At 45.3% G+C, this 25,279-nt stretch overlaps 1 protein-coding gene across 2 annotated transcripts in view; it reads left to right on the top strand.

Annotated features, from left to right (window-relative positions):
• LOC111971343 (N(G),N(G)-dimethylarginine dimethylaminohydrolase 1-like) overlaps nt 1-25,279 on the top strand; it is a 115,989-nt gene that overhangs the window by 66,929 nt on the left and 23,781 nt on the right. For both annotated transcript variants that reach the window (XM_023998085.2, XM_023998084.2), the window contains exons 2-3: nt 19,223-19,322; nt 20,178-20,251. In XM_023998085.2, coding sequence (XP_023853853.1) covers nt 19,223-19,322; nt 20,178-20,251 — 174 coding nt within the window. The remainder of the gene's footprint in view (nt 1-19,222; nt 19,323-20,177; nt 20,252-25,279) is intronic.

The raw sequence follows: 25,279 nt of genomic DNA, 5'->3' as shown, positions 1-25,279 counted from the left end.
CCTCTAGAACCGAAAGAAATATCTACACGAAACTTGATACACTACATATACAAATGTATGTGGACACCCCTTTTAACTTAGTGGATTCGGCTATTTCATCCACACTCGTTGCTGACAGGTGTATAAAATCGAGTACACTGCCATGCAATCTCCATAGACAAACATTGGCAGTAAAATGGCCCTACTGAAGAGTTAATTGACTTTCAACATGGCACCGTCATAGGATGCCACCTTTCCAACAAATCATTTCATCAAATTTCTGCTCTGCTAGCACTGCCCCGGTCAACTTTAAGTGCTGTTATTGTGAAGTGGAAACGTCTAGGAGCAACAACGGCTAAGCCACAAAGTGGTAAGCCACACAAGCTCACAGAATGGGACTGCCAAGTGCTGAAGCTCCTAAAAATGGTCTGTCCTTGGTTGCAACGCTCAATACCGAGTTCCAAACTGCCTCTGGTAGCAACGTCAGCACAAGAACTGTTCGTCGGGAGCTTCATGAAATGGATGTCCACAGCCGAGCAGCCACACACAAGCCTAAGCTCACCGCCATTGGTCTCTGGAGCAGTGGAAAAGCATTCTCTGGAGTGAATCACGCTTCACCATCTGGCAGCCTGACAGGAGAATGCTACCTGCCCCAATGCATAGTGCCAACTGTAAAGTTTGGTAGAGGAGGAATAATGATCTGGGGCTGTTTTTCATGGTTTGGGCTAGGCCCATTAGTTCCAGTGAAGGGAAATCTTGACTGGCATGCACAGAGCCCTGACCTCAACCCTATCGAACCCCTTTGGGATGAATTGGAACGCCGACTGAGAGAGAGGCCTAATCGCCCAACATCAGTGCCCAACCTCACTAATGCTCTTGTGGCGGAATAGAAGGTAGTCCCTGAAGCAATGTTCCAACATTTAGTGGAATTCCTTCCCAGAAGAGTATAGGCTGCTATAGAAGTAAATGGGCGACCAACTCCATATTAATGCCCATGATTTTGGAATGAGATGTCCACATACTTTTGGTCATGTAATTTATATGGCATCTGTGGACCAAGGTTTCTCAACCCAGTGTGTTCCAGGCTAGTATGTTAAACAACATGGCCGCTACTGACCAATAAACATTCACGTGGGTGTGGTCAATAAATGCATATAAATCACACGTATATTCGTATTGTAACAATTTTGGGACACGTTTCAAACACTGTGAAGACTCAACATATGAAAGCACATTCAGATCGACCACACGGTTGCTCTATAAAGTGCACATGTTTATATCTTGTGATCTGTTTGACTCCGAGTGATGAAATTTGGCATCACTCGGTGATATGAGTCTAGCTGACCTGTGGTTCAATTTAGCCGCATGGTAGGGTTGTTGGACAGGAAACAACATTCATGCATTAATGAGTCTTGGAAAATATTGCATTTAACGACATGGGTACAAGATGCTATATATCCAATTTGGTGTCCAGCAGTTCTGGAGAAGACGTTTAAAGTAGTCAACATAATTGAAAATGGTCCAAAATAGTGTACATCAGAAGCATATTGCATAATCTGTTTGATTTTGAGTTCTGATATTTGGCAAACATGGTAAGGAGTACAGAAGTAGCTCATCCTAGGGTGATGTGTCCAATTCGTCCTGATGGTGGCAAAGTGGGCCCACAACTTGAACCCCGACATTGCTGCTTGCAGCTATATCTTATTTTTCCATCCATATGAGCCACTCCCATACGTCTGCGTTTACATGGCTGCTCTATTGCTGTTTTGGGAAATCCCTCCAAAATGGGCAGTTAGTTTATACCCTGGCTGGTTGGCAGAAAACTCCCCTTTTTGCCTTTGGGAACGTGTCCATCACATTCTTTGGAAAGTCTGGGTGTTGCTGTGTGGTATGGTGTTCTCTTACTGCACACAGCTCTCTCTCTCTCGCTCTCTCTCGCTCTCTGTCCATCTGTCCAAAACCATTTCATTGTTCTGGAGCAGAGAACAAATCGCTGGGAACACCTCAAAAAACTAAATTAGATGGAAAAATAATGATTAAAGAGTCTAGGAATGAGAAGAGTAACTACAATGTATGGATTATGGCCCCCATGTTATTTGATGTTGAATTTAGGGTGTTCAGTACTTATGAACAGGATGATGATGGCCCTGCGTTGTCTGGGTTTGGCCGAGGTAGGCTGTCATTGTAAATAAAAATGTGTTCTTAACCAACTTGCCCAGTTAAAAAAATATTTGGCCTTGTGTTTTAGGTTATTGTCCTGCCAAAAGGTGAATTTGTCTCCCAGTGTCTGTTAAAAAACAGACTGAACCAGGTTTTCCTCTAGGATTTTGCCTGTCTATTCTGTTTCTTTTTATCCCCAAAAAACTCCCTAATCCTTGACGATGAAAGGGATACCCATAAGAAGATGCAGCAACCACCATGCTTGAAACTATGAAGAGTGGTACTCAGTGGTGTGTTGTGTTGGATTTGCCCCAAACATAACACTTTGTATTCAGGACATGAAGTTAATTTCTTTGCCAAAGTTTTGCAGATTTATTTTAGTGCGTTATTGTAAACAGGATGCATGCTTTGGAATATTTTTTTCTCCACAGGATTCCTTCTTTTCACTCTGTCATTGCATTTAGTATTGTGGAGTAGCAAAAATCTTGTTGATCCATCCTCAGTTTTCTCCTATCACAGCCATTAAACTCTGTAACTGTTTTAATGTCACCATTGGCCTCATGGTGAAATCCCTGAGCGGCTTCCTCCCTCTCCGGGAACTGATTTATGAAGGACGCCTATATCTTTGTAGTGACTGGGTGTATTGATTCACTATCCAAAGTGCAATTTATAACTACACCATGCTCAAAGGGATATTCATTGTCTGCTTTTTAAATGTTGTACCCATCAACCAATAGGTGCCTCTCTTTGTGAGGCATTTGAAAATCTCCCTGGTATTTGTGGTTGAATCTGTGTTTGAAATTCACTGCTCGACTGAGGGACCTTACAGATAATTGTTGTGTGGGGTACAGAGATGAGGTAGTCATTCAAAAATCATGTTAAACACTATTATTTTGCGTTGTTCGTAACTTGTTTTGTACAAAATGTTGCTGTTACCATCTCTTATGACCGAAAAGAGCTTCTGGACATCAGAACTGGGATTACTCACATCAAATTGGACAAGGAGTTCTTCCTCAATGAGTCGGACGTGAGGGACATACTGCAGACACCCGAACCCCGTGATTCGCTGGGGGAGGAAACTGAGATTGAGGCAAAGGATCCAGGTGCCTTGCGAGGATCAGGCGACGAGTGGCTAATCTGCCCTTGCCTTCCATTCTGCTAGCTGACGTTCAATCTCTGGAAAATAAATGGGACGAACTGAAAGCACATATATCCTATCAACGGGACATTAAAAACTGTAAAAGCTTATGTTTCACCGATTCGTGGCTGAACGACGACATTAAGAACATACAGCTGGCGGGTTATACACTCTATCGGCAAGACAGTTAAGCAGACTCTGGTAAGACACGGGGCGGGAGCCTATGCATTCATGTAAACAATAGCTGGTGCATGATATCTAAGGAAGTCTCAAAGTTTTGCTCGCCTGAGTTTGAGTATCTCATGATAAGCTGTAGACCACCTTATCTACCTTTTCATTTTATTATTCATTTCACCTTTATTTAACCAGGTAGGCCAGTTGAGAACAAGTCCTCATTTAGAACTGCGACCTGGCCAAGATAAAGCAAAGCAGTGCTACAAAAATAACAACACAGTTACACATAAACAAACGTACAGTCAATAATACAATAGAAAAATCTGTATACAGTGTGTGCAAATGTAGCAGAGTAGGGAGGTAAGGCAATAAATAGGCCATAGAGGCGAAATATTTACAATTTAGCGTTAACACTGGAGTGATAGATGTGCAGATGATGATGTGCAAGTAGAAATACTGGGGTGCAAAAGAGCAAGAGGATAAGTAACAATATGGGGATGAGGTAGTTGGGTGTGCTATTTATAGATTGGCTGTGTACAGGTACAGTGATCGGTAAGCTGCTCTGACAGCTGATGCTTAAAGTTATAGAGGGAGATATAAGTCTCCAGTTTCAGTGATTTTTGCAATTCGTTCCAGTCATTGGCAGCAGAGAACTGGAAGGAAAGGCGGCCAAAGCAAGTGTTGGCTTTGGGGATGACCAGTGAAATATACCTGCTGGAGCACGTGCTACGGGTGGGTGTTGCTATGGTGACCAGTGAGCTGAGATAAGGCGGGGCTTTACCTAGCAAAAACTTTTAGATGACCTGGAGCCAGTGGGTTTGGTGACAAATATGTAGTGAGGGCCAGCCAACGAGAGGATACAGGTCGCGGTGGTGGGTAGTATATGGGGCTTTGGTGACAAAACAGATGGCACTGTGATAGACTACATCCAGTTTGCTGATTAGAGTGTTGGAGGCTATTTTGTAAATGACATTGCCGAAGTCAAGGATCGGTAGGATAGTCAGTTTTACGAGGGTATGTTTGGCAGCAGGAATGAAGGAGGCTTTGTTGCGAAATTCATTTTGGATTGGAGATGCTAAATGTGAGTCTGGAAGGAGAGTTTACAGGTTAACCAGACACCTAGGTATTTGTAGTTGTCCACATATTCTAAGTCAGAACCGTCCAGAGCAGTGATGCTAGTCGGGCGGGAGGGTGCGGGCAGCAATCGGTTGAAGAGCATGCACTTAGTTTTACTAGCATTTAAAAGCAGTTGGAGGCCACGGAAGGAGTGTTGTATGGCATTGAAGCTTGTTTGGAGGTTTGGTAGCACAGTGTCCAAAGAAGGGCCAGATGTATACAGAATGGTGTCGTCTGTGTAGAGGTGGATCAGAGAATCACCAGCAGCAAGAGTGACATCATTGATATATACAGAGAAAAGAGTCCCAAGAATTGAACACTGTGGCATCCCCATAGAGACTGCCAGAGGTCCAGACAACAGGCCCTCTGATTTGACACACTGAACTCTATCTGAGAAGTACATTTACATTTACATTTAAGTCATTTAGCAGACGCTCTTATCCAGAGCGACTTACAAATTGGAAAGTTCATACATATTCATCCTGGTCCCCCCGTGGGGAATGAACCCACAACCCTGGCGTTGCAAGTGCCATGCTCTACCAACTGAGCCACACGGGACCAAGTAGTTGGTGAACCAGGCGAGGCAGTCATTTGAGAAGCCAAGGCTATTGAGTCTGCCGATAAGAATGCCTAGAGAGGTTTCATCTTTGTTTCGTAGCTGTCTACATACCACCACAGAGCGAAGTTGGCACTAAAACCGCACTCAATGAGCTGTATTCCGCCATAAGCAAACAGGAATATGCTCACCCAGAGGCAGCGCTCCTGGTGGCTGGTGACTTTAATGCAGGGAAACTTATATCAGTTTATTTCTATTAGTTTCTATCAGCATTTAAATGTGCAACCAGAGGGGGAAAAAAATTAGAGACCACCTTTATTCCACATACAACGCTCTCCCTTGCCCTCCATTTGGCAAATCTGACCATAACTCTATCCTCCTGATAGAACCAGTAAAGGCTTACAAGCAAATATTTAAGCAGGAAGCACTAGTGACTCGGTCTATAAAAAAAATGGTCAGATGAAGCAGATGCTAAACTACAGGACTGTTTAGCTAGCACAGACTGGAATATGTTACGGGATTCTTCCGATGGCATTGAGGAGTACACCGCATCAGTCACTGGCTTTATCAATAAGTGCATCGAGGACATCATCCCCACAGTGACTGTACCTACATACCCCAACCAGAAGCCATGGATTACAGGCAACATTCGCACAGAGCTAAAGGGCAGAGCTGCCGCTTTCAAGGAGCGGGCCTCTAACACGGAAGCTTATAAGAAATCCCTCTATGCCCTCCGACAAACCATCAAACAGACAAAGCGTCAATATAAGACTGAGATCGAATCGTACTACACCAACTCCGACGCTCGTCGGATGTGGCAGGGCTTGCAAACTATTACAAAGGGAAGCACAACCGAGTGCTGCCCAGTGACACGAGTCTACCAGATGAGCTAAATAACTTATATTCTCGTTTCGAGGCAAATAACACTGAAACATCAGCTGGTCCCGATGACTGTGTGGTCACGCTCTCCGCAGCCGATGTGAGTAAGGTCAAGATTCACAAGGCCGCTGGGCCTGATGGAATACCGGGATGTGTACCCCGAGGATGCGCTGGCCAACTGACAAGTGTCTTCACTGACATTTTCAACCTCTCCCTGTCTGAGTCTGTAATACCAACATGTTTCAAGCAGACCACCATAGTCCCTGTGCCCATGAACACTAAGGTAACCTGCCTAAATGACTACCGAGCCGTAGTACTCACATCTGTAGCCATGAAGTGCTTTGAAAGGCTGGTCATCACTCACATCGACACCATTATCCCAGAAACCCTAGACCCACTCCAATTTGCATACCACCGAAACAGATCCACAAATGATGCAATCTCTATTGCACTCTACACTGCCCTTTCCCACTTGGGCAAAAGGAACACATGTGAGAATGATATTCATTGACTACAGCTTAGCGTTCAACACAATAGTGCTCTCAAAACTCATCACTAACTAAGGACCCTGAGACTAAACACCTCCCTCTGTAACTGGAAACTAGACTTCCTGACGGGCCGACCCTAGGTGGTAAGGATAGTTAACAACACATCCGCCAAGCTGATCCTCAACACGGGGGCCCCTCAGGGGTGCGTGCTCAGTCCCCTCCTGTACTCCCTGTTCACCCATGACTGCATGGCCAGGCACAACTCCAACACCATCATTAAGTTTGCTGATGACACAACAGTGTCTGATCACCGACAATGATGAGACAGCCAATAGGGAGGAGGTCAGAGAGCTGACCGTGTGGTGCAAGGACAACAACCTCTCCCTCAACGTGATCAAGACAAAGGAGATGATTGTGGACTACAGGAAAAGGAAGACTGAGCACGCCCCCCTTCTCATCGACGGGGCTGTAGTGGAGCAGGTTGAGAGCTTCAAGTTCCTTGGCGTCCACATCACCAACAAACTAACATGGTCCAAGCACATCAAGACAGTCGTGAAGAGGGCACGACAAAACATATTCCCCCTCAGGAGACTGAAAAGATTTGGCATGGGTCCTCAGATCCTCAAAAGGTTTTACAGCTGCACCATCAAGAGCATCCTGACGGGTTGCATCACTGCCTGGTATGGCAACTGCTCGGCCTCTGACCGCAAGGCACTACAGAGGGTAGTGCATACGGCCCAGTACATCAACGGGGCCATCTAGGACCTCTATACCAGGCGGTGTCAGAGGAAGGCCCTAAAATTTGTGAAAGACTCCAGCCACCCTAGTCATAGACTGTTCTCTTTGCTGCCCCCCCCCCCCCCCCCCCCATGCTGCTGCTACTCTCTGTTATTATCTATGCATAGCCCCTTTAATAGCCCTACCTGAATGTACATAATTACCTCAATTACATCGACACCGGTGCTCCCGCACAGTGACAAATTGACTCTGAACCGGTACCCCCTGTATATAGCCCCGATATTGTTATTTACTGCTGCTCCTTAATTATTTGTTTTTCTTATCGCTGACTTTTTTAAAGATATTTTCTTAAAACTGTATTGTTGGTTAAAGTCTTGTAAGTAAGAGTTTCACTTTATTCGGCGCATGTGACAAGTCTAATTTGATTTGATTTTTGATTTATTGCACACAGAATGAGTCCATGCAACTTATTATGTAATTTGTTAAGCATATTTTTACTCCTGAACTTATTTAAGCTTGCGGTAACAAAGGGGTTGGATACTTATTGACTCAAGCGTTTCATTTTTTATTAATTTGTAAAAAAAAAAATTAAAAACATAATTCCACTTTAACATTATGGGGTGTTGTGTGTTGGCCAGTGACAAAATCATTTGCTATTTAATCCACTATTAAATTCAGGCTGTAACACAACAAAATGTGGAAAAAGTCAAGGGGTGTGGATACTTTCTGAAGGCAATGTACTGTACAGTCGTGGCCAAAGGTTTTGAGAATGACACAAATATTAATTTTCACAAAGTCTGCTGCCTCAGTTTGTATGATGGCAATTTGTATATACTCCAGAATGTTATGAAGAGTGATCAGATGAATTGCAATTAATTGCAAAGTCCCTCTATGCCATGCAAATTAACTGAATCCCCCAAAAACCTTTCCACTGCATTTCAGCCCTGGCCCAAAAGGACCAGTGACATCACGTCAGTGATTCTCTCGTTAACACAGATGTGAGTGTTGACGAGGACAAGGCTGGAGATCACTCTGTCATGCTGATTGAGTTAGAATAACAGACTGGAAGTTTCAAATGGAGGGTGATGCTTGGAATCTCTGTTCTTCCTCTGTCAACCATGGTTACCTGCAAGGAAACACGTGCCGTCATCATTGCTTTGCACAAAAAGGGCTTCACAGGCAAGGATATTGCTGCCAGTAAGATTGCACCTAAATCAACCATTTATCGGATCATCAAGATCTTCAAGGAGAGCGGTTCAATTGTTGTAAAGAAGGCTTTAGGGCACCCAAGAAAGTCCAGCAAGCGCCAGGACCGTCTCCTAAAGTTGATTCAGCTACGGGATCGGGGCACTACCAGTACAGAGCTTGCTCAGGAATGGCAGCAGGCAGGTGTGAGTGCATCTGCATGCACAGTGAGGCAAAGAATTTTGGAGGATGGCCTGGTGTCAAGAAGGGCAACAAAAGCCACTTCTCTCCAGGAAAAACATCAGGGACAGACTGATATTCTGCAAAAGGTACAGGGATTGGACTGCTGAGGACTGGGGTAAAGTCATTTTCTCTGATGTATCCCCTTTCCGATTGTTTGGTGCATCCGGAAAAAAGCTTGTCCGGAGAAGACAAGGTGAGCGCTACCATCAGTCCTGTGTCATGCCAACAGTAAAGCATCCTGAGACCATTCATGTGTGGGGTTGCTTCTCAGCCAAGGGAGTGGGCTCAATCACAATTTTGCCTAAGAACACAGCCATGAAAAAAGAATGGTACCAACACATCCTCTGAGAGCAACTTCTCCCAACCATCGAGGAACAGTTTGGTGACGAAAAATGCATTTTCCAGCATGATGGAGCACCTTGCCATAAGGCAAAAGTGATAACTAAGTGGCTTGGGGAACAAAACATTGATCTTTTGGGTCCATCCCCAGACCTTAATCCCATTGAGAACTTGTGGTCAATCCTCAAGAGGTGGGTGGACAAACAAAAACCCACAAATTCTGACAAACTCCAAGCATTGATTATGGAAGAATGGGCTGCCATCAGTCAGGATGTGGCCCAGAAGTTAATTGACAGCATGCCAGGGCAGATTGGAGAGGTCTTAAAAAAGAAGGGTCAACACTGCAAATATTGACTCTTTGCATCAACTTCATGTAATTGTCAATAAAAGCCTTTGACACTTATGAAACGCTTGTAATTATACTTCAGTATTTCATAGTAACATCTGACAAAAATATCTAAAGACACTAAAGCAGCAAACTTTGTGAAAATTTATATTTGTGTCATTCTCAAAACCTTTGACCATGACTGTACACTGTACAGACATTTCTTCTGAATTACTCATTATCAGTATCCTCTGGAGACCAGTTGTTCTTCTGACCTCCATGGACAGGGTTCCTCTCTTAGAGGCCCAGAGCAGGCTAACCCTGCATGGGCTGACCTCACCCTGTCCAGACTCCCTCTTCCAGGCATTGGAGGATTAGAGAGGAGATGGGGATTCCTTTAGTGATAGCATTAATATCACCACCCATGACTCGTCTCTCTCTCTATCTCATTTCTCTATCTCTCTGCCTATTTTACCGCAGTCTAAACTACCAATCTCGTTTCTTCTGTCTCATCTCTGATTCTCTCAAAGCGTCAAACCAGATTTTTTCCATTACCCTCTCTGGAAGAGTCATCTGGGGTCACGCTCTGGGAGACATTCAGGAGAAGTATTTGTTTGGAGCTCTATGATTCAGTGTGTGTGTGCGTACATGTGTGTGGTGAGCAATTTTCCTCTGTTTCCTCTAACTCTCGTCCAGACAAACTCTGCCTAACAGTGTCTTTTAGTTAGTCTAGAAGTCCCTTGCCAAACATTTTACAATCTTGATAGAAGCTTGTGGAGTTGTAGACACACACAACGTGCTRTAKRKGGGGGGGGGGGGGGGGGAGTGTTTGGGATGGTGGAGCCAGTCAGGTCAGTGTTTAGTAATTCACTGCTCCGCTAAAGATGTGGGTGGTCCTGTATACCTGGCCAGGTAGGCCAAAGGTGGGCTGGGAATAGGTTTTCCCCTCTATATTAGCTAGAGAAAGGGAGAGTAAAGTCACTATTCAACAAGTGTGGGAGGTGAGTTAGTGGGGCCACCTCTCGTTAAGCGCCTACACATTTGGGCAACCTATCTTCGGCCAGGCTTTTTACTTTATAGATCAAAGGACCTTCAAAGGCAATCATGTTCGAATTTATGTTCCCCTTTTGAAGTTAACTTCTGGCCTACATTGTTGTCGTTAAACCCATCTGGTCACAGAATGTATCATTGTGTCAGTACGATTTAACAGAGCCCTTGAAAGTGAATGCCAGCCGTTTGTCTTCTCTCTAAGGGCCTGTTGTAGGATTGCGTGACTGACCGGCTGGGGGTACAGAGCTGTGTGTGTGTGTGTGCATGCTCCCTCACTGATGAACGGAATGTTATTTCTGATCGGGCAGAGGCGGCCAAGCAAGGGTCCACTGTAATCCTCCTAGGGGGTGTGCTTATTGTTTCACCCCCTGTGTTGGGGTGTGAGGGGGGGGGACGTGCAGAGATACAGTCCCTGGTGGTCAGGGCAATACGTGGGGGAGATACAGAAGGGCAACCCATACCCCTCACTCATACACACACCTTCAACAAACTCTGTTGCCCTGCAGTTCTACTCTCTATATTTGTGGAGCCATCGCAGTGTGAGGTTGTGTGTGAGAGACACACAGCTACTACAAAAACATACACCCGTATCTGCCTGGCTCTGCTGCTGATATAAGGAGGGAGATTGGCGGTTGGAAGGAGAAGCTTTATTTTCCCTGGGACTGGAATGCTGGCCCTGGGCCGGCAATGCTGATAACTTTGTTTGTTGTAGTAGAGCTCTGTGTGTGTGGTGGGGAGGGGTCTTGAAAAAATCGAGGTGTCTTGAAAGAATTCTCTCTCATTCCACTCATTCCCATTCTCCTCTTTATGTATTTTTCTTGTTTTTCCCCATGTCCTCTAATCTGTCTCCCTTCCTGAGAGCATGCCGCCTAGAGCTCTGAAGATCATCTAGGGTTCCCCTCTGGCTTGTAGCTAGGCTACATAACAGAGTAGTGTCGGGAGGGAGTTTGTGTGCTTATTACAGTGCTAGATCTGTACAGCTCTAAAGTTCACATCCTATGAGGCTTCCCTTGTGAGTGTACTGTATACTGAAGCACACTAAGAATAAGATGCTATTTTAAAAGATGCCATTCCACAGTTGCTGTGCCGAAGGTCTCTTGAAACTCATATTTCTAACGGATCGTGATACTGCTTTTTATTAGAAGTATTTCTTAGTTCGTTAGAAAGAGTCAATTCTGACTCGTTCCCAGTGTGGAAGGGTAGTTGACTCGTCCCGGGGAGGGAAGGGGGGTGTGAGTGAAGCACTTTGACAGAAAATAAACTGAAATTGAACATCCTTATTGTGATGCCTTTAACAAAGCCAGTCTTCGACATGACACGTGTATCTAATGACAGTGGCAGAAAAACAGCTTTTGAATGCCTGAGGTAGATGCCTGAGCTGGTATGATTGGGGCCTTGATAAAGCTGAAAACAAACTCTCTGTTTGGTATAAAAGGTATAGGTATAATGGTGCCTAACACCCCAGCGGGTTGGAGGGTTTGGGCCATGGTAACACCAAGGGACGGGACTGAAATGTAGCCCCAGCAGGGTGAAGGGGGCTACCTGGGAGCTCTCTCTGGCTCGCTAGGGTAACAGAGTGGAGGAACATAGATAGAGAGAGCCCTACCTTGCCAAGTCCCCTAAATGCTCTCTCTTCTCTCTCTCGCTCTCCTTTTGTATCTCCTTGTAACTCTAACTCTGAGCGTTTTCTATGTGAGTTTCCTTTTGCACAACAATCCACACTCAGACCATAATGTACCCCCCACCATGCCACACCCTGCTCTGCCATCTCCGCTCCTTAGTGAAGCCATAAATATGTCAGCCTCACAGGCTGTTTTCTGCTCCAGCTCCGAATATCCTGGGAGTCCAAATGAAGTCGTTCTGGCTGCGGTTGGATCTAGTCTTCCTCCTAAATGGCACCCTATTCCCTATATAATGCATTACTTTTGACCAGAGCCTTGGACTCTGGTCAAATGTGCGCTATATAGGAAAATGGGGTGCTATTTGGAACAAAACCTCAGTCTGGCAGTGGTTGGATATAGGTCTCTGGCTCTAGCTAGCTTCCTCTCCTTTCCTCTGCTGCTGAGACAGGCGGCCAGATTCCCCTGGTTGTTGTTCTGCTCAGCTGTGAGGTTATGGATGATCTACTGTGACTGCTTTACTTTGACCTACTGATCAAACATTTATGTAATCCCTAAGCAGATAGTTGTGTGTTATGCAAAATAAAAAAGGGGGAGAGAGAGAGAGAGAGAGAGGGAGAGATTGAATGCCATGGCTTGGTTACCTTAGCCGCAGGTATTTTTCCAATGTATTTCCCTGGGATTTGTTTGGATACCGCCTGCCTGGCCTGGACAAGGCATTGAGAGTTTATTTTCATTAGACTGTTGCATAAATAGCATACTTTTTGTCACATTCCTGCTGTGAACTGGGTTATAGCACTGCCACAACCTGTTAACAGAGGAATGGCGAAAAAAACAACTCAGTTTTGCAACAACAAAGATAATTGACACAGTACTATGTGTGCATGTGGCGTGCGTGTTTGCAAGCATGCATTTAGGTTGTGTGTGAGAAAGTGAGATAAAGAGCATCATCTCTCTCAAGGCAGCAGTCAGGGCCACAAGCCCATCTATATAGTTCACTCTCCCATTTAGTATTTTATTAGGATCCCCATTAGCTGTTGCTGAAGCAGCAGCTACCCTTCTTGGGGTCCACACAAAACAAAACATGATATAATACAGAACATTAGACAAGAACAGCTCAAGGACTGAACTATATTAATTTAAAATAAGACTAATATAAAACCTGTGTGTGTGTGTGTGTGTGTGTGTGTGTGTGTGTGTGTGTGTGTGTGTGTGTGTGTGTGTGTGTGTGTGTGTGTGTGTGTGTGTGTGTGTGTGTGTGTGTGTGTGTGTGTGTGTGTGTGTGTGTGTGTGTGTGTGTGTGTGTGTGTGTGTGCGCGCGCGCGCGCGCGCACACGCATGAGTGGCAGGTTATGAATCTTTCCCTATAGGTAGCTCCAGTTGGTCACTAGCTGGCACAGCCACAAAGTCATAAAATATGATTTTAAACCTAACCTTAACCACACTGCTTACCCTAACTGAAGAAAAGGCCTAGGGCTAGGACAGACGTAGCTAGGCTCAGGACTGTTTCTGCCACCATGGTGCATCGGTCAGAATGTGAATCACTACACAGCTGAACACAGTAACGAACAGAGCACATTGGGGGAGGGTGTGGATGGAGGTTAGGAGTCGGGCCTTATAAGACCTGTGGGTAGGATGTGTTGAGGCTTGTAAAGCCTTGGAGATAGGATATGGGTAACAAGGATGTGCAAGGAGGAAGGCAAAGCTCAACATCCCTCTGGAGTTTCTAGACAGTTGGAAGGCTTGGTTTTGTTTTGCCAGCCGGAAGGCATGTGTTGGCATGCTGGCCACCAGGGGGCGTCTTGGAGGTTGCACAATTGCCACAGGAGAGGGACCCATAGGCCGTGGCATGTTGGTTACTGGAGAGGAAAGGCCCGGAGGTGGCACGCTGACCACTGGAGAGGGAAGGCCCTGGGTCGGAGCTAGACTGGTGGTTCCCTGGATCGGAGCTGGAGGATGAGGCTTGGTAGGGTCTGGTGTGCTGGCCACAGGAGGGGGGCTTGGAGGGGCTGGCACACTGGCCACAAGAGGGGGGTTTGGAAGAACTATCGATTGAGGCTGGATTGGATAGGAGCTTGATGGGAGTGATGTCCGCTGTACCCGCATTCTCTTGTAGGTTACTTTGGATGTCTCTTAGTATGCCTAGGAGGAGCTGGTACTGGAAGGGGGTGGAGATTTCTTTGTGCTTCTGGGTTGTGTGTGCGTTTTGAAGGCTTTTGGGGATGACTCCTGCACCTCCTTCTGGTAGGTTGTCTGGTTCCAAGGCAGCAGTCTTATCCGGCTCGAAGGACCATGAAGAAAAGGACTAGGGCGGAACATTAAGCTAGGTTACAGACTGGTTCTTCCACAACGGTGCATCGGTCATAACGTGAATCAGGAGATGGAGCAGGAATCCAGATTTAGAGGTATTTATTATACAGTTTAACACAGGAACAAACAGAGTACATGGGGAGAGGGTTTGAATGGACATTAGGATGAGGTTAGGAGTTGGGGCTTGTAAGGCCTGTAGGTAGAATTTGGATAACAAGGATGTGCTTTAGGATGTGGTGGTCTGGAAGAGAGATACAAAAATGAAACATTAGGAAAACAAAAAAATTTACATAAAGGTGCAGACATGTCAAGGTAGTGCCAAGTGACTATGGGTATAAATAGGCTTAACATATAACATCTATAAACTAAGGAGACTGCCAACACATAACTAGAACAAAGGACCCATAGCATTTAGCATCATTAGCAAACTGAGGGCATGGCTATACAAATAAATAATAGGGCAAGTACTATATATTATTTAGGACTTACATTCTCCGAACAGTATAATAACAAAGAGCACTTACTTCATCATATCATGCAGGAGGATTGCTAGGGCTACCCAGTGGCATCACCAAAAAATTATCCTAGTGTGTAGGAAGGAGCATGCTGCATCAATAATGAACTGAAAGGGGTGAAAATGGCAGAGGAGAGATGATTTGGGAGTGTAAACAGGTGTGGAGGAAAGGGACCTTGCCGAAGACAATTGGAGACAATTAGAAGACTGTAGGGGGTGGCATGACCCTTCACAACACTAGCCTTAAATTAAGACCAAAAATGTTTGTTTTCATGAATTGTTACGATATAGACAATTTTGACTTTGCAGCTGGTCCATCTAGCGGAAATCGCTCAGTTCTGCCTACAGGGCAAGATTCATGACTATAACGTCAACCTGCGTGCGAGTGTGTTACCCTCTAGGCCAAGTATGCAAATCCCAAGGTAACCACTCGGTGAGAATCACTGACCATAGCAAACCTCTCAGTCTTTAAAGGCTCCAAGTTACTCCTATCATCACTGAACAAAGACAGTCCAGTCGTCTCTCTAGTTCTTCCATGACGTCAAAGATGTACTAAATACCTGGAAAGATCTGATAACGTTATTCCGCTGGATGTTTTGAATACCTAATGAAGTTCAGTGTGTTTATTGAAATTCCTTCTCTGGGGTACATAGCTTTGTCATTAGCCTTTTCCCATTCTGATTGGCATTCCCATTCCATTCTTTAACTTTTCCTTCTCTGCATTAGTCTTATATGTTCATCCTCATCTATGCTATGGGATGTCCAGCCGAAGCTCCAACGACCATTGATGCAGCATGAAATTGACTTTTCCAACTCAATTGCCCAATGGCCATGGAATAAAAAAGGAAGCTATTTATTTCTGTATTCATGCTCCAGCTATTAGTATCCTGGTCCCAGATCTGTTTGTGCTGTATTGCTTGACAGTGACCATAGGAGTTGGAAAGACACCATAAACAGATCTGGGACCAGGGTACCTAGGGCGTCAATCTAAAATACCAAGCTGTTAGCACTAGGTGAACACAATATCACAGAGAACAGTAACAGTGACCTCATGCATATTGTACGTACAGTACATAGTTCAGTTGAAGACAGACCAAGAATGTCATAATAACTAGCCATTGTACCCTTCCCTTCTCCCCTCTCGGAGACACTCCTCAAGGCAGGCAATGACTTTGAGAGTTCTGTCATTGACCATAATTTACCACCACCAACACTGTGGAGTAAACTTACCTGCTCTCCTGTCCTCTCTGTTCCATCTCCCCTGTCTGCTCTGCCCAGCAATGGGAGGAATGTGGGCAGGTGGGGCCCAGAACAGAACAGCCAAAACTCCCTTGTGAATTTTAAAAGGCCCTTCTCATTCATAGGAGGGCCTAGCTCTCAGCGTGTAGCCCTGGGCAGGTCGGGCGGTTTAGCAGCGGAGTGGGTATCAGTTGGAGAGTGGAGCTGGCACCCTTTTTACATAACAGCCAGGGTGGCCACTCACGCAGTCTGTACGACTAGGCTAGATGTAGGCTTGGGCGGTATCCAGATTTTCACACCGTTTCTGTACCATACTGGGATATGCATTATTACTGGAAGTACACACGAGGGCCGCTATTTCTCAAAAGAAGTATTATAATAATTGATGCACTAAACAGTTTTAGGTAACAGGGATCTTGAGGGATCCAAGAGGGAAATTAATTTATCTGCTGTAGCCAAGAAGCTTGATCTTGGCATCTAGCCACTTTGCAAGTTAGCAAACAAAATGCATAGCTGGAGCCCTGAGCTAGATATAATTTATTTGACACATCTTAGATTTTACAAGCAGTGGCGTAGCACTGGGGCCAATTTGCATATATTCACATTTATTCCTTTAAGTACACATGTGGAACTACATGAAAATCCTTTTTTATTTTTGTTTCAAACCATTTAGAAATGTTGATCCTAATGTCACACATTGGCCCCATTATCTATAGAAAGACCCATATACTAGCCCAGAGTTTCCCAAACTCGGTCCTGGGGCCCCCCCTGGGTGCACGTTTTGGTTTTTGCCCTAGCACGACACAGCTGATTCAAAGCTTAATAATGCGTTGGTTATTTGACATCAGCTGTGTAGTGCTAGGGCAAATACCAGAACGTGCACCCATGAAGGGCCCCAATACCGAGTTTGGGAAACCTTGTACTAGCCTATATTTTCCCCTCCACCGCATGTATCTGCACACCCTCTGTATCTGTCATGCACTGAACACCCCCAATTGTATTTTCCAGTCTGGGCTAATTTACTCATCCATGCAATGTAAACATCTAATCCGGAACCGTTTTGGGGGTTCGGGTGGAAAGAACGAGACGTACGGGCCCCAGAACTGTTCCCCCCCCCCCCCCACCCCCATCAGCGCCTGTCTGTATTCAGGGGTCGGTGCGTTTCACTCCCGGGCCCCAGTTGGCGTCCCTGGGACAGATCACCTCCTGTGAGGTCACGTCAGAGGAAATGCCTGAGGGTTGAAGTCAAGGGGGTTAGTCTGTGTGTGCGTGCGTGCGTATCTGAGTGGTGCGTGCGCTTGTGCTCCCACCCGTTAGTTGGTGGGTTGTTGAAGATTCCTGGAGGCTGCAGCTGGGATGGCACAGGCAGAGGCTCCAGTCCTGTCACAGTGTGCCGCATAGGGAGGCAGAGGGGAAGGAGAGGGGCAACTGCAGTGGTGGAGGCTGGGCAGCTGTGGGGGAATGATGGAGTAGCCCTGGGAGAAGGGAAGAGTAGTGAGAAGTAGAGAGAAATGGAGATGAAACTGAATGAAGGGGAAATCTTGACTTACTTGATTGGGTTCCTTACGCAATATGAGGCCAAAAACAAGTGGAAAGTAGATCTGAAATCTATTGTGCATCATTCAAAACAACGTGTGTCCCCTTAGGGCAATTACTATGCATCTTAATTGGAGTGCTGAAGGTGTTGCTCTGATAACCTTCTGAAGGAAAACATGTCTGTTCTAATTTCAATAGCTATTTGGTCCAATTAAAACGTCTATTTTCCATGCTGTTTATTAGATAGACATTCAGTAGTGACTTTATATTATCTACTTATGACCACTAATGAACTAGAGTACAGTGTACTTATAGGTGAAAAGGAGACTATGTTCTTGGGCGCTGAAGAGGGAGGAGAGCGAGAAGAAAGGGGAAAATGTGGATAAGGTGGTGGAGGAGATGCCTTTAGTGCTCTGTGAGATGCTGCGAAGTGGTTGAGTGTGTGTTGAATGAGGTCGAGCCGTAGCAGATGAGGAACCGGCCGGTACAGCCTGGTCTGTGTGATGATCGTTTACGCAGGTGCTGTTGTGTCTGAGAGCCAGGGCCACAAGATCGTCCAAAATCACATCAGAGTCCCTCTACAAAACAAACCCACGCAGCCTTCCAAAAAACACTCATAGAACTTAAAGGGTAATTGGGCCAGTTTCTCATGTTCTACTATGTTTCATTGAGGATCCAAGGGAGGTCTTGGATTTGTGTGTGGATGTGTGTAATGCATAACGTGTGTCTGTATGCATGTGTGGGAGAGTGAGAAACTGTAAGTGTTTGTGTTATCTGTGTTGTGCTGTGCCGTGGCCTGCATGGCAGTCTCTACCTGGATGACTTCATGGCTTGGCCCGGGTGTCTGGTGTGAGGAGAAGCAGAAGCCTTCGATTAGCGAACAGCTAGGCTGAGGTCATGGTGAGATAGGGGCCTGTGGAAACACTGATGTTACACTAACATCACATTGGCCCCAGGCCCCGCGGCAGTCACAGCTCCCTGGGGACCCCCAAAACCCGGAACAGTCAAAACCAGAATAGGCGGACCTCAGACCAGGCTATACTGACCAAATCCAGTCCACCATCAAACAGCTGGTGGTCCTCTTCTATGGAGACACACACACACAGGGGCGGTTGACCCAGAGAACAGGCCAGGAACTTTGACTTGGATGGATCGTTTTTTAATCCGCCAACCTTTTTTAGGTTAGTGTTGGTCTCTTCCTACCCCATTTCCACCGCCGTGCCCATATAAAAAGTTTTACATACTTCCTCTGTTATGACATAACCGTGTGTCTCGCAGAGATGATGTCATGATGATCTCTTGGACAGACTGGTTTGGTTTACGTGATTCGTACTCTACTCAGGAACCTGGCTGATGTTGGATCATGTGCCTTTTCGCTCGTGTTATGTAGCAATATGATGACTTGATCATAATACCTTTACCTCTGGACGCTGTTTATTAGGCTGTCCCAGGTATTCATTTCCATATATCATTGAGAGCTCTCCTATTGGTGTGTCACGTGTGTGTACTATATCTCATTACAATAAACGTCTTTCCAATGAATGCTTTGTGTGCGCATCGGTCCGTGACCGCACGTGCCGAGATATGCACTTGTGTATGTGCCTTAACCCTGTCTGTCTATGTGTGTTTTCTAGACGGAGGCCATGCGGCGAGCTCTGAAGGAGCTGGACCTAAACATTGTTGAGATGTCAGATGAGAACGCCACTTTGGACGGAGGAGACGTCCTCTTTACAGGTACACAACGCTCCACTAATCGCACACCATTAAAACCATGGGCATCACCATCCTCTTAGTTATCACTATGGAAACGGATGCAGTATACAGGTATTCAGCAAAGCAAAACATGTATGACCACTTGATCAGGCAAAGGATATGACCCATCACCACAGGTGGTGAACAAACATTGTTCCCGAATAACTCATTCGGAATAGTCAAGTAGTTGAGGTGACCTCAACTAAAATGGCGTACAAATGACAACTGACTGACTGTCATCTTTCTATGTGACCTCAAGAGCGTTTTTCCTTACAGCAGTCTGCATGAATGAAAATGATTAGCTCAGATGGCAATATTATACCCCCATCTCACACACACACACACACCCTATTTCATCACAGTAGGAGCCTTGTTCCACAACAGGCATCTCACAATCAACTAGCTGAGAACGTACTGTAGGTAGAGAGCTAGTGAGGTCTTTATTGTAGTCTACTCTGTACATTCTGTAACAGTTGTGCAGCTTTGCCTGTGAATGTTATGTGGGTCGTGCTCTTCACCGTGCAGGACTTGGAAAAAGCACTAGAACACTTAATTGAGTTTCTAGACGCTGGCTCTCTGTGGTGCGTTCCTCCCATCTCCCATCCAGCTGAAATGGGTTTCACTTGGCAGGCAGGGCTAGGAACATTTCCTCTTGGCAACGTCGTGGCTAACGGCTCATTTATAAAAGCTCAACGGCTACGCCCATTCTCTCTGCAATGCTCTCGAGTGGTGACCCAAACGTTCAGGCCGTACTTTTCTCTTTCTGTTCTATCTTTCTCTCCATCTGTCTTTCTCTCCATCCATACTGACCACAGGTTGTTGTCTGTTTCTCCTCAGGTAGAGAGTTTTTTGTGGGGCTTTCCAAACGCACCAATCAGAAAGGAGCAGAGATCCTGGCCGATGTGTTCAAGGTGAGTGAGAACAGACTAGAGCAGTGCACCCTGGGAATATTCAGACTGACTTCCTGTGTCATCAAGCCACCATTACTGCCCCCCTGAGGTAATCATGGTCTCATTCAGGGGCCTCAAGGGCCTCAAGGCATTTAAATCCGCTATTGATTCGGAAATTGATTAAATGGCAAACATGGTGTCTCAGGAATGTATGGCCAGCTAATGAGATGAATTGATCATACTGTATACATATCGAGGAGAGAAACCAGAAAAAAACTGCAGAATGATTGCCATTGTCACCATATGGTCATCACTTAGGAGGATCAGGAGAAGAGTGTGGTTCCAGTGGTTTCGGGAAAGAAGGCCTTTTGCTGATTCATGGAGTCATTTCCTGGAGAGTTCAACCCCCAACAGGAATTTGACCTTTCCTCGCTGCCCTGTTTCCGCTCCTGTCTGTGTCCAATTTAAATTCCACCATGGTATCTCTCTCAGCCTCTCACTGTTATTCATTATCCTTGATAATTGATTGATTGATGATGCGGCTCTTGGAAAACACAAGGATTTTCCCCCTCTACAGCTCTCATTGTTTTTCCTCCTTCCTTTATTAAATTCAGGATAATTTTACAGCCTGTTCTGTTCAGGCCAGGATTATCCACAGATGTGATTGGGGGGTTAAATATGTTATCCTCATTTTATTATCCCTGTTGAGTGTAGGACATGCGAGAGGAAGATCAAACTGCAGGGGAGACATCTCTACCAGGCTATTGTCTTCCATTCAAGATCATAACACTTTATACTGTATCTTCAGGCCAAAAGTATGTTGACACCTGCTCTTTGAACATCTCATTCCAAAATCATGGGCAGTATTATGGAGTTAGTCCCCCATTTGCTGCTATAGCACCCTCCACTGATATTCGAAGGCTTTCCATTAGATATTGTAACATTGCTGCAGGGACTTTCTTCTATTCAGCCACAAGAGCATTAGTGAGGTCTGGCATTGATATTGGGTGATTAGGCCTGGCTCTCAGTCGGCGTTCCAATTCATCCCAAAGGTGTTTGATGGGGTTGAGGTCAGGGCTCTGTGCAGCTAGTCAAGTTCTTCCACACTGATCTCGACAAACCATTTCTTTATGGACCTCGCTTTGTGCACTAGGGCATTATCATGCTGAAACAGGAAAGGGCCTTCGCCAAACTGTTGTCACAAAGTTGGAAGCGCAGAATCCTCTAGAATATCATTGTATGTGGTAGCGCTAAGATTTCCCTTCACGGGAACTAAGGGGCCTAGCCCGAACCATGAAAAACATGGTTTTCCTCCTCCACCAAACTTTACAGTTGGCACTATGCATTGGGGCAGGTAGTGTTCTCCTGGCATCAGCCAAACCATGATTCAGCCGTCGGAATGCCAGATAGTGAACCGTGATTCATCACTCCAGAGAACGCGTTTACACCACTCCAGCCGACGCTTGGCATTGTGCATGGGGATCTTAGGCTTGTGTGCAGCTGCTCGGCCATGGAAACCCATTTCATGAAACTCCCGATGAACAGTTCCTGTGCTGACGTTGCTTCCAGAGGCAATTTGGAACTCGGTATTGAGCGTTGCAACCAAGGACAGACAATTTTTACACGTTTCAGCACTTGGCTGTCCCGTTCTGTGAGCTTGTGTGGCCTACCACTTTGCGACTGAGCCGTTGTTGCTCCTAGACGTTTCCACTATAACAGCACTTACAGTTGACCGGGGCAGCGCTAGCAGAGCAGAAATTTGACGAACTGACTTGTTGGAAAGGTGGAATCCTATGACGGTGCCACGTTGAAAGTCAATTAACTCTTCAGTAAGGCCATTCTACTGCAAATGTTTATCTATGGAGATTGCATTAATGTGTGCTCGATTTTATGCACCTGTCGGCAACGGGTGTGGCTGAAATCGCCGAAATCCACTAATTTGAAGGGGTATTTGCCGTCTCCCTGTAAATTAATGAACATATATTACAAGTAGGGCAGTTAACATTGTAAAGAATCTTCACTCAAAACTTCTCTCTCTGCTGAACACAACTCTAGGATTGTCCATGGGATATGACGGGTTATCATGTGTCTCACGATAAGCTCAGGGGAGGACATTTGCCTGCTGCTATCTTTTCTGAGTCACTGTTTGGGCTAAACTGCCGCTTCATAAAGGAATGAGGACTGTATTGAACTGTGCTTATAATGTCAAAATACCCTCAAATGGGAAATAGCCATTGCCAACTGGACAGAGGCGCTTTCCCTTTCAGCACCACAGAGCTCCGCTATACCTGTCTCAATGAGTGGAGATGCGGGAGAAGCGCTGTCCATTCAGCGGTGCTGAATATGGGCGCGTCCTCATCGCCCTATTAAAACGTATGTGTTGAGTCTCCCTTTGTACTTCCGGGTTTCATTATTTGTTTGGTCAAGTTTCCTTTTTTTCTATGTGTTTTTGACTATAGAACCATGGCTGAACTAAACTTGACAAAGTAATTAATGGTTCCTCTGATACTCCTGTGTGGAAGTTATAGCTCTATTTGAACTTCTCCCTCAAATGGTCACCTCCTGCGTCCTCTCTCACCTCCTTTTGAAAAAGGTCAAGTTAATCGAGGAGAGTGAACATGGGTGGGCGTTTGTCAAACGTGTGCACGTTTTTCTCCTCTGACAAAACAAAAGCTGATTCAAAGGAGGTGTGGCAGATTTAAAAACTTTTCTGCGCTAGGATGTACATGAGTATCCTTGATGAAAAGGTGGCTATCGAGGAGGGGAGAACACTCTTCCTTTTGCATACTAACGAATTGACGCACTCCTCTACCACTTATTGGTCTCCGGGCCATGGAGGAGAGAGGACGGTCTTTTGCCCAAACTAGAAAACCCCTATGAGCTAGATCCCCCTCTACCTCTGCTAGCCCCTGGTCATGTTACGCTAGCCCTTTCTTAACCTCAGATAGCCCCTGGTCAAGCCGTGCTAGCGCCACCTCAACCACTAGCCCCAGGTTAAGCTGTGCTAGCGCCACCTCAACCACTAGCCCCAGGTCAAGCTGTGCTAGCTCCACCTCAGCTAGCCCCAGGTCAAGCTACACTAGCTCCACCTCAACGCTAGCCCCAGGTCAAGCTGTGCTAGCTCCACCTCAACCGCTAGCCCCAGGTCAAGCTGTGCTAGCTCCACCTCAGCTCGCCCCAGGTCAAGCTGTGCTAGCTCCAGCACAATATTCTGATGGTGCCCATCCTTGGTATATGTTCTCAAACCCCATGCCTGGAGCATACCATGTACCCCCTGTCAGTATACCACCAGCTGCCATTGTGGTAAACCTGTTTATAGTTAGCATCAGCCCATGGGATACCAAATCCATCATTGCCAACGATCAGAAATGGAAGGGAAAGTGATTTTGCACATTCTGCCTTTCAGAATCTACCTTTATTTACCTATAAACAATCAAGAAATCTATCAGTCATGTTGGTCAAATCAGAAGGAGCCCTCAGACTTCTAGCCCTCAGACTCCTAGGACCTATGAGATAAAAGGCATGTATAACTTGCAGTACTAAAGTTACTAAAGTTATTTATATGTATTCTTGCAATAAGATCTACACTGTGTACAAAACATAAGGAACACCTTCCTAATATTGAGTTGCACCCCTTTTTGCCCTCAGAACAGCCTCAATTCATCACAGCATGAACTCTACAAGTTGTCGAAAGAGTTCCATAGGGATGCTGGCCCATGTTGACTCCAATGCTTCCTACAGTTGTGTCAAGTTGGCTGGATGTCCTTTGGGTGGTGGACCATTCAGAGGAGTTGGTTAAATGTTGAAGACACATTTCAGTTTTATGCATTCAGTTGTGCAACTGACTAGGTATCCCCATTCCTGTTCCCTTTCTCATTATTAATACACACGGGAAACTGTTGAGTGTGAAAAACCCATCAGTGTTGCAGTTCTTGACACACTCAAACCGGTGCGCCTGGCACCTACTACCATATCCCATTCAAAGGCACTTAAATATTTTGTCTTGCCCATTCACCCTTTGAATGGCACACATACACCATCCATGTCTCAATGCTTAAAAGTCCTTCTTTAACCTGTCTCCTCCCCTTCATCTACACTGATTGAAGTGGATTTGACAAGTGACATCAATATTGGATCATAGCTTTCACCTGGAATCACCTGGTCAGTCTATGTCATGGAAAGAGCAGGTGTTCCTAATGTGTTGTACACTCATTGAATATTGAAAAAACATTCCGCGCCACTTAAAGTATGCCTTGGAGAACATAAATCCGCTATCAGACATCAAAATATCACCTCGCAAGTTGCGAAACATTTTATAGTACAAAGTCACTATTAATGAATTACTTTGTGTCGGGGTCGAAAAAAGGCTATCCACCACGCAAAGGATATACACATTTTAATTCCGTATCACCACACGGTTTAAACAAAGAACTAGATTTCACCTCATTCCTGTAGGCCAAATTTAGACTCATACAAAAACACTGTCCATATCATATTTTGCACATAATTTATGAGTTATCCCCACATATTTATGAACAACCGGATGTCCTTTACGGTAAGCTATCTCATAAACCAGACACCTAAGGCAATTGATTCATGCCTGATACCCCCAGTAGGCCTTTGTGTCTGCTCCCATACCTTAAAATTCTGTATTTCTTCGTGATTGTAACTTGTATATAGGTAGACCAGAGAATCAAGGTTATGATAGTAAACTAATGCGAAAACGAATCATGAAAAAAAACAATGAATTAACAAACCTTGAAAATCTAAAACTATACTGAAACTATTATCTTAGAGAAACTAACTAAAATAAAAAACCCATCATGAATTATGTTCACTTTTAGTTTTTTTTCCTAAACTTTAGGCAGAAATCTAATGGGGTTATTAATAGGATCTAATGGGGTTATCAATAGGATCTAATGGGGTTATCAATAGGATCTAATGGGGTTATCAATAGGATCTAATGGGGTTATCAATAGGATCTAATGGGGTAATCAATAGGTTTCAACCTTTTTGGGGGGGGGGGGGGTCAAAAAAAAAAAAACTGCC

Source organism: Salvelinus sp. IW2-2015, linkage group LG13, assembly GCF_002910315.2.
Source record: "Salvelinus sp. IW2-2015 linkage group LG13, ASM291031v2, whole genome shotgun sequence".
In the NCBI taxonomy this organism is placed as follows: domain Eukaryota; kingdom Metazoa; phylum Chordata; class Actinopteri; order Salmoniformes; family Salmonidae; genus Salvelinus; species Salvelinus sp. IW2-2015.
The sequence above is the reverse complement of the archived record's forward strand: the minus strand, read 5'-3'. Positions and strand labels throughout refer to the sequence as shown.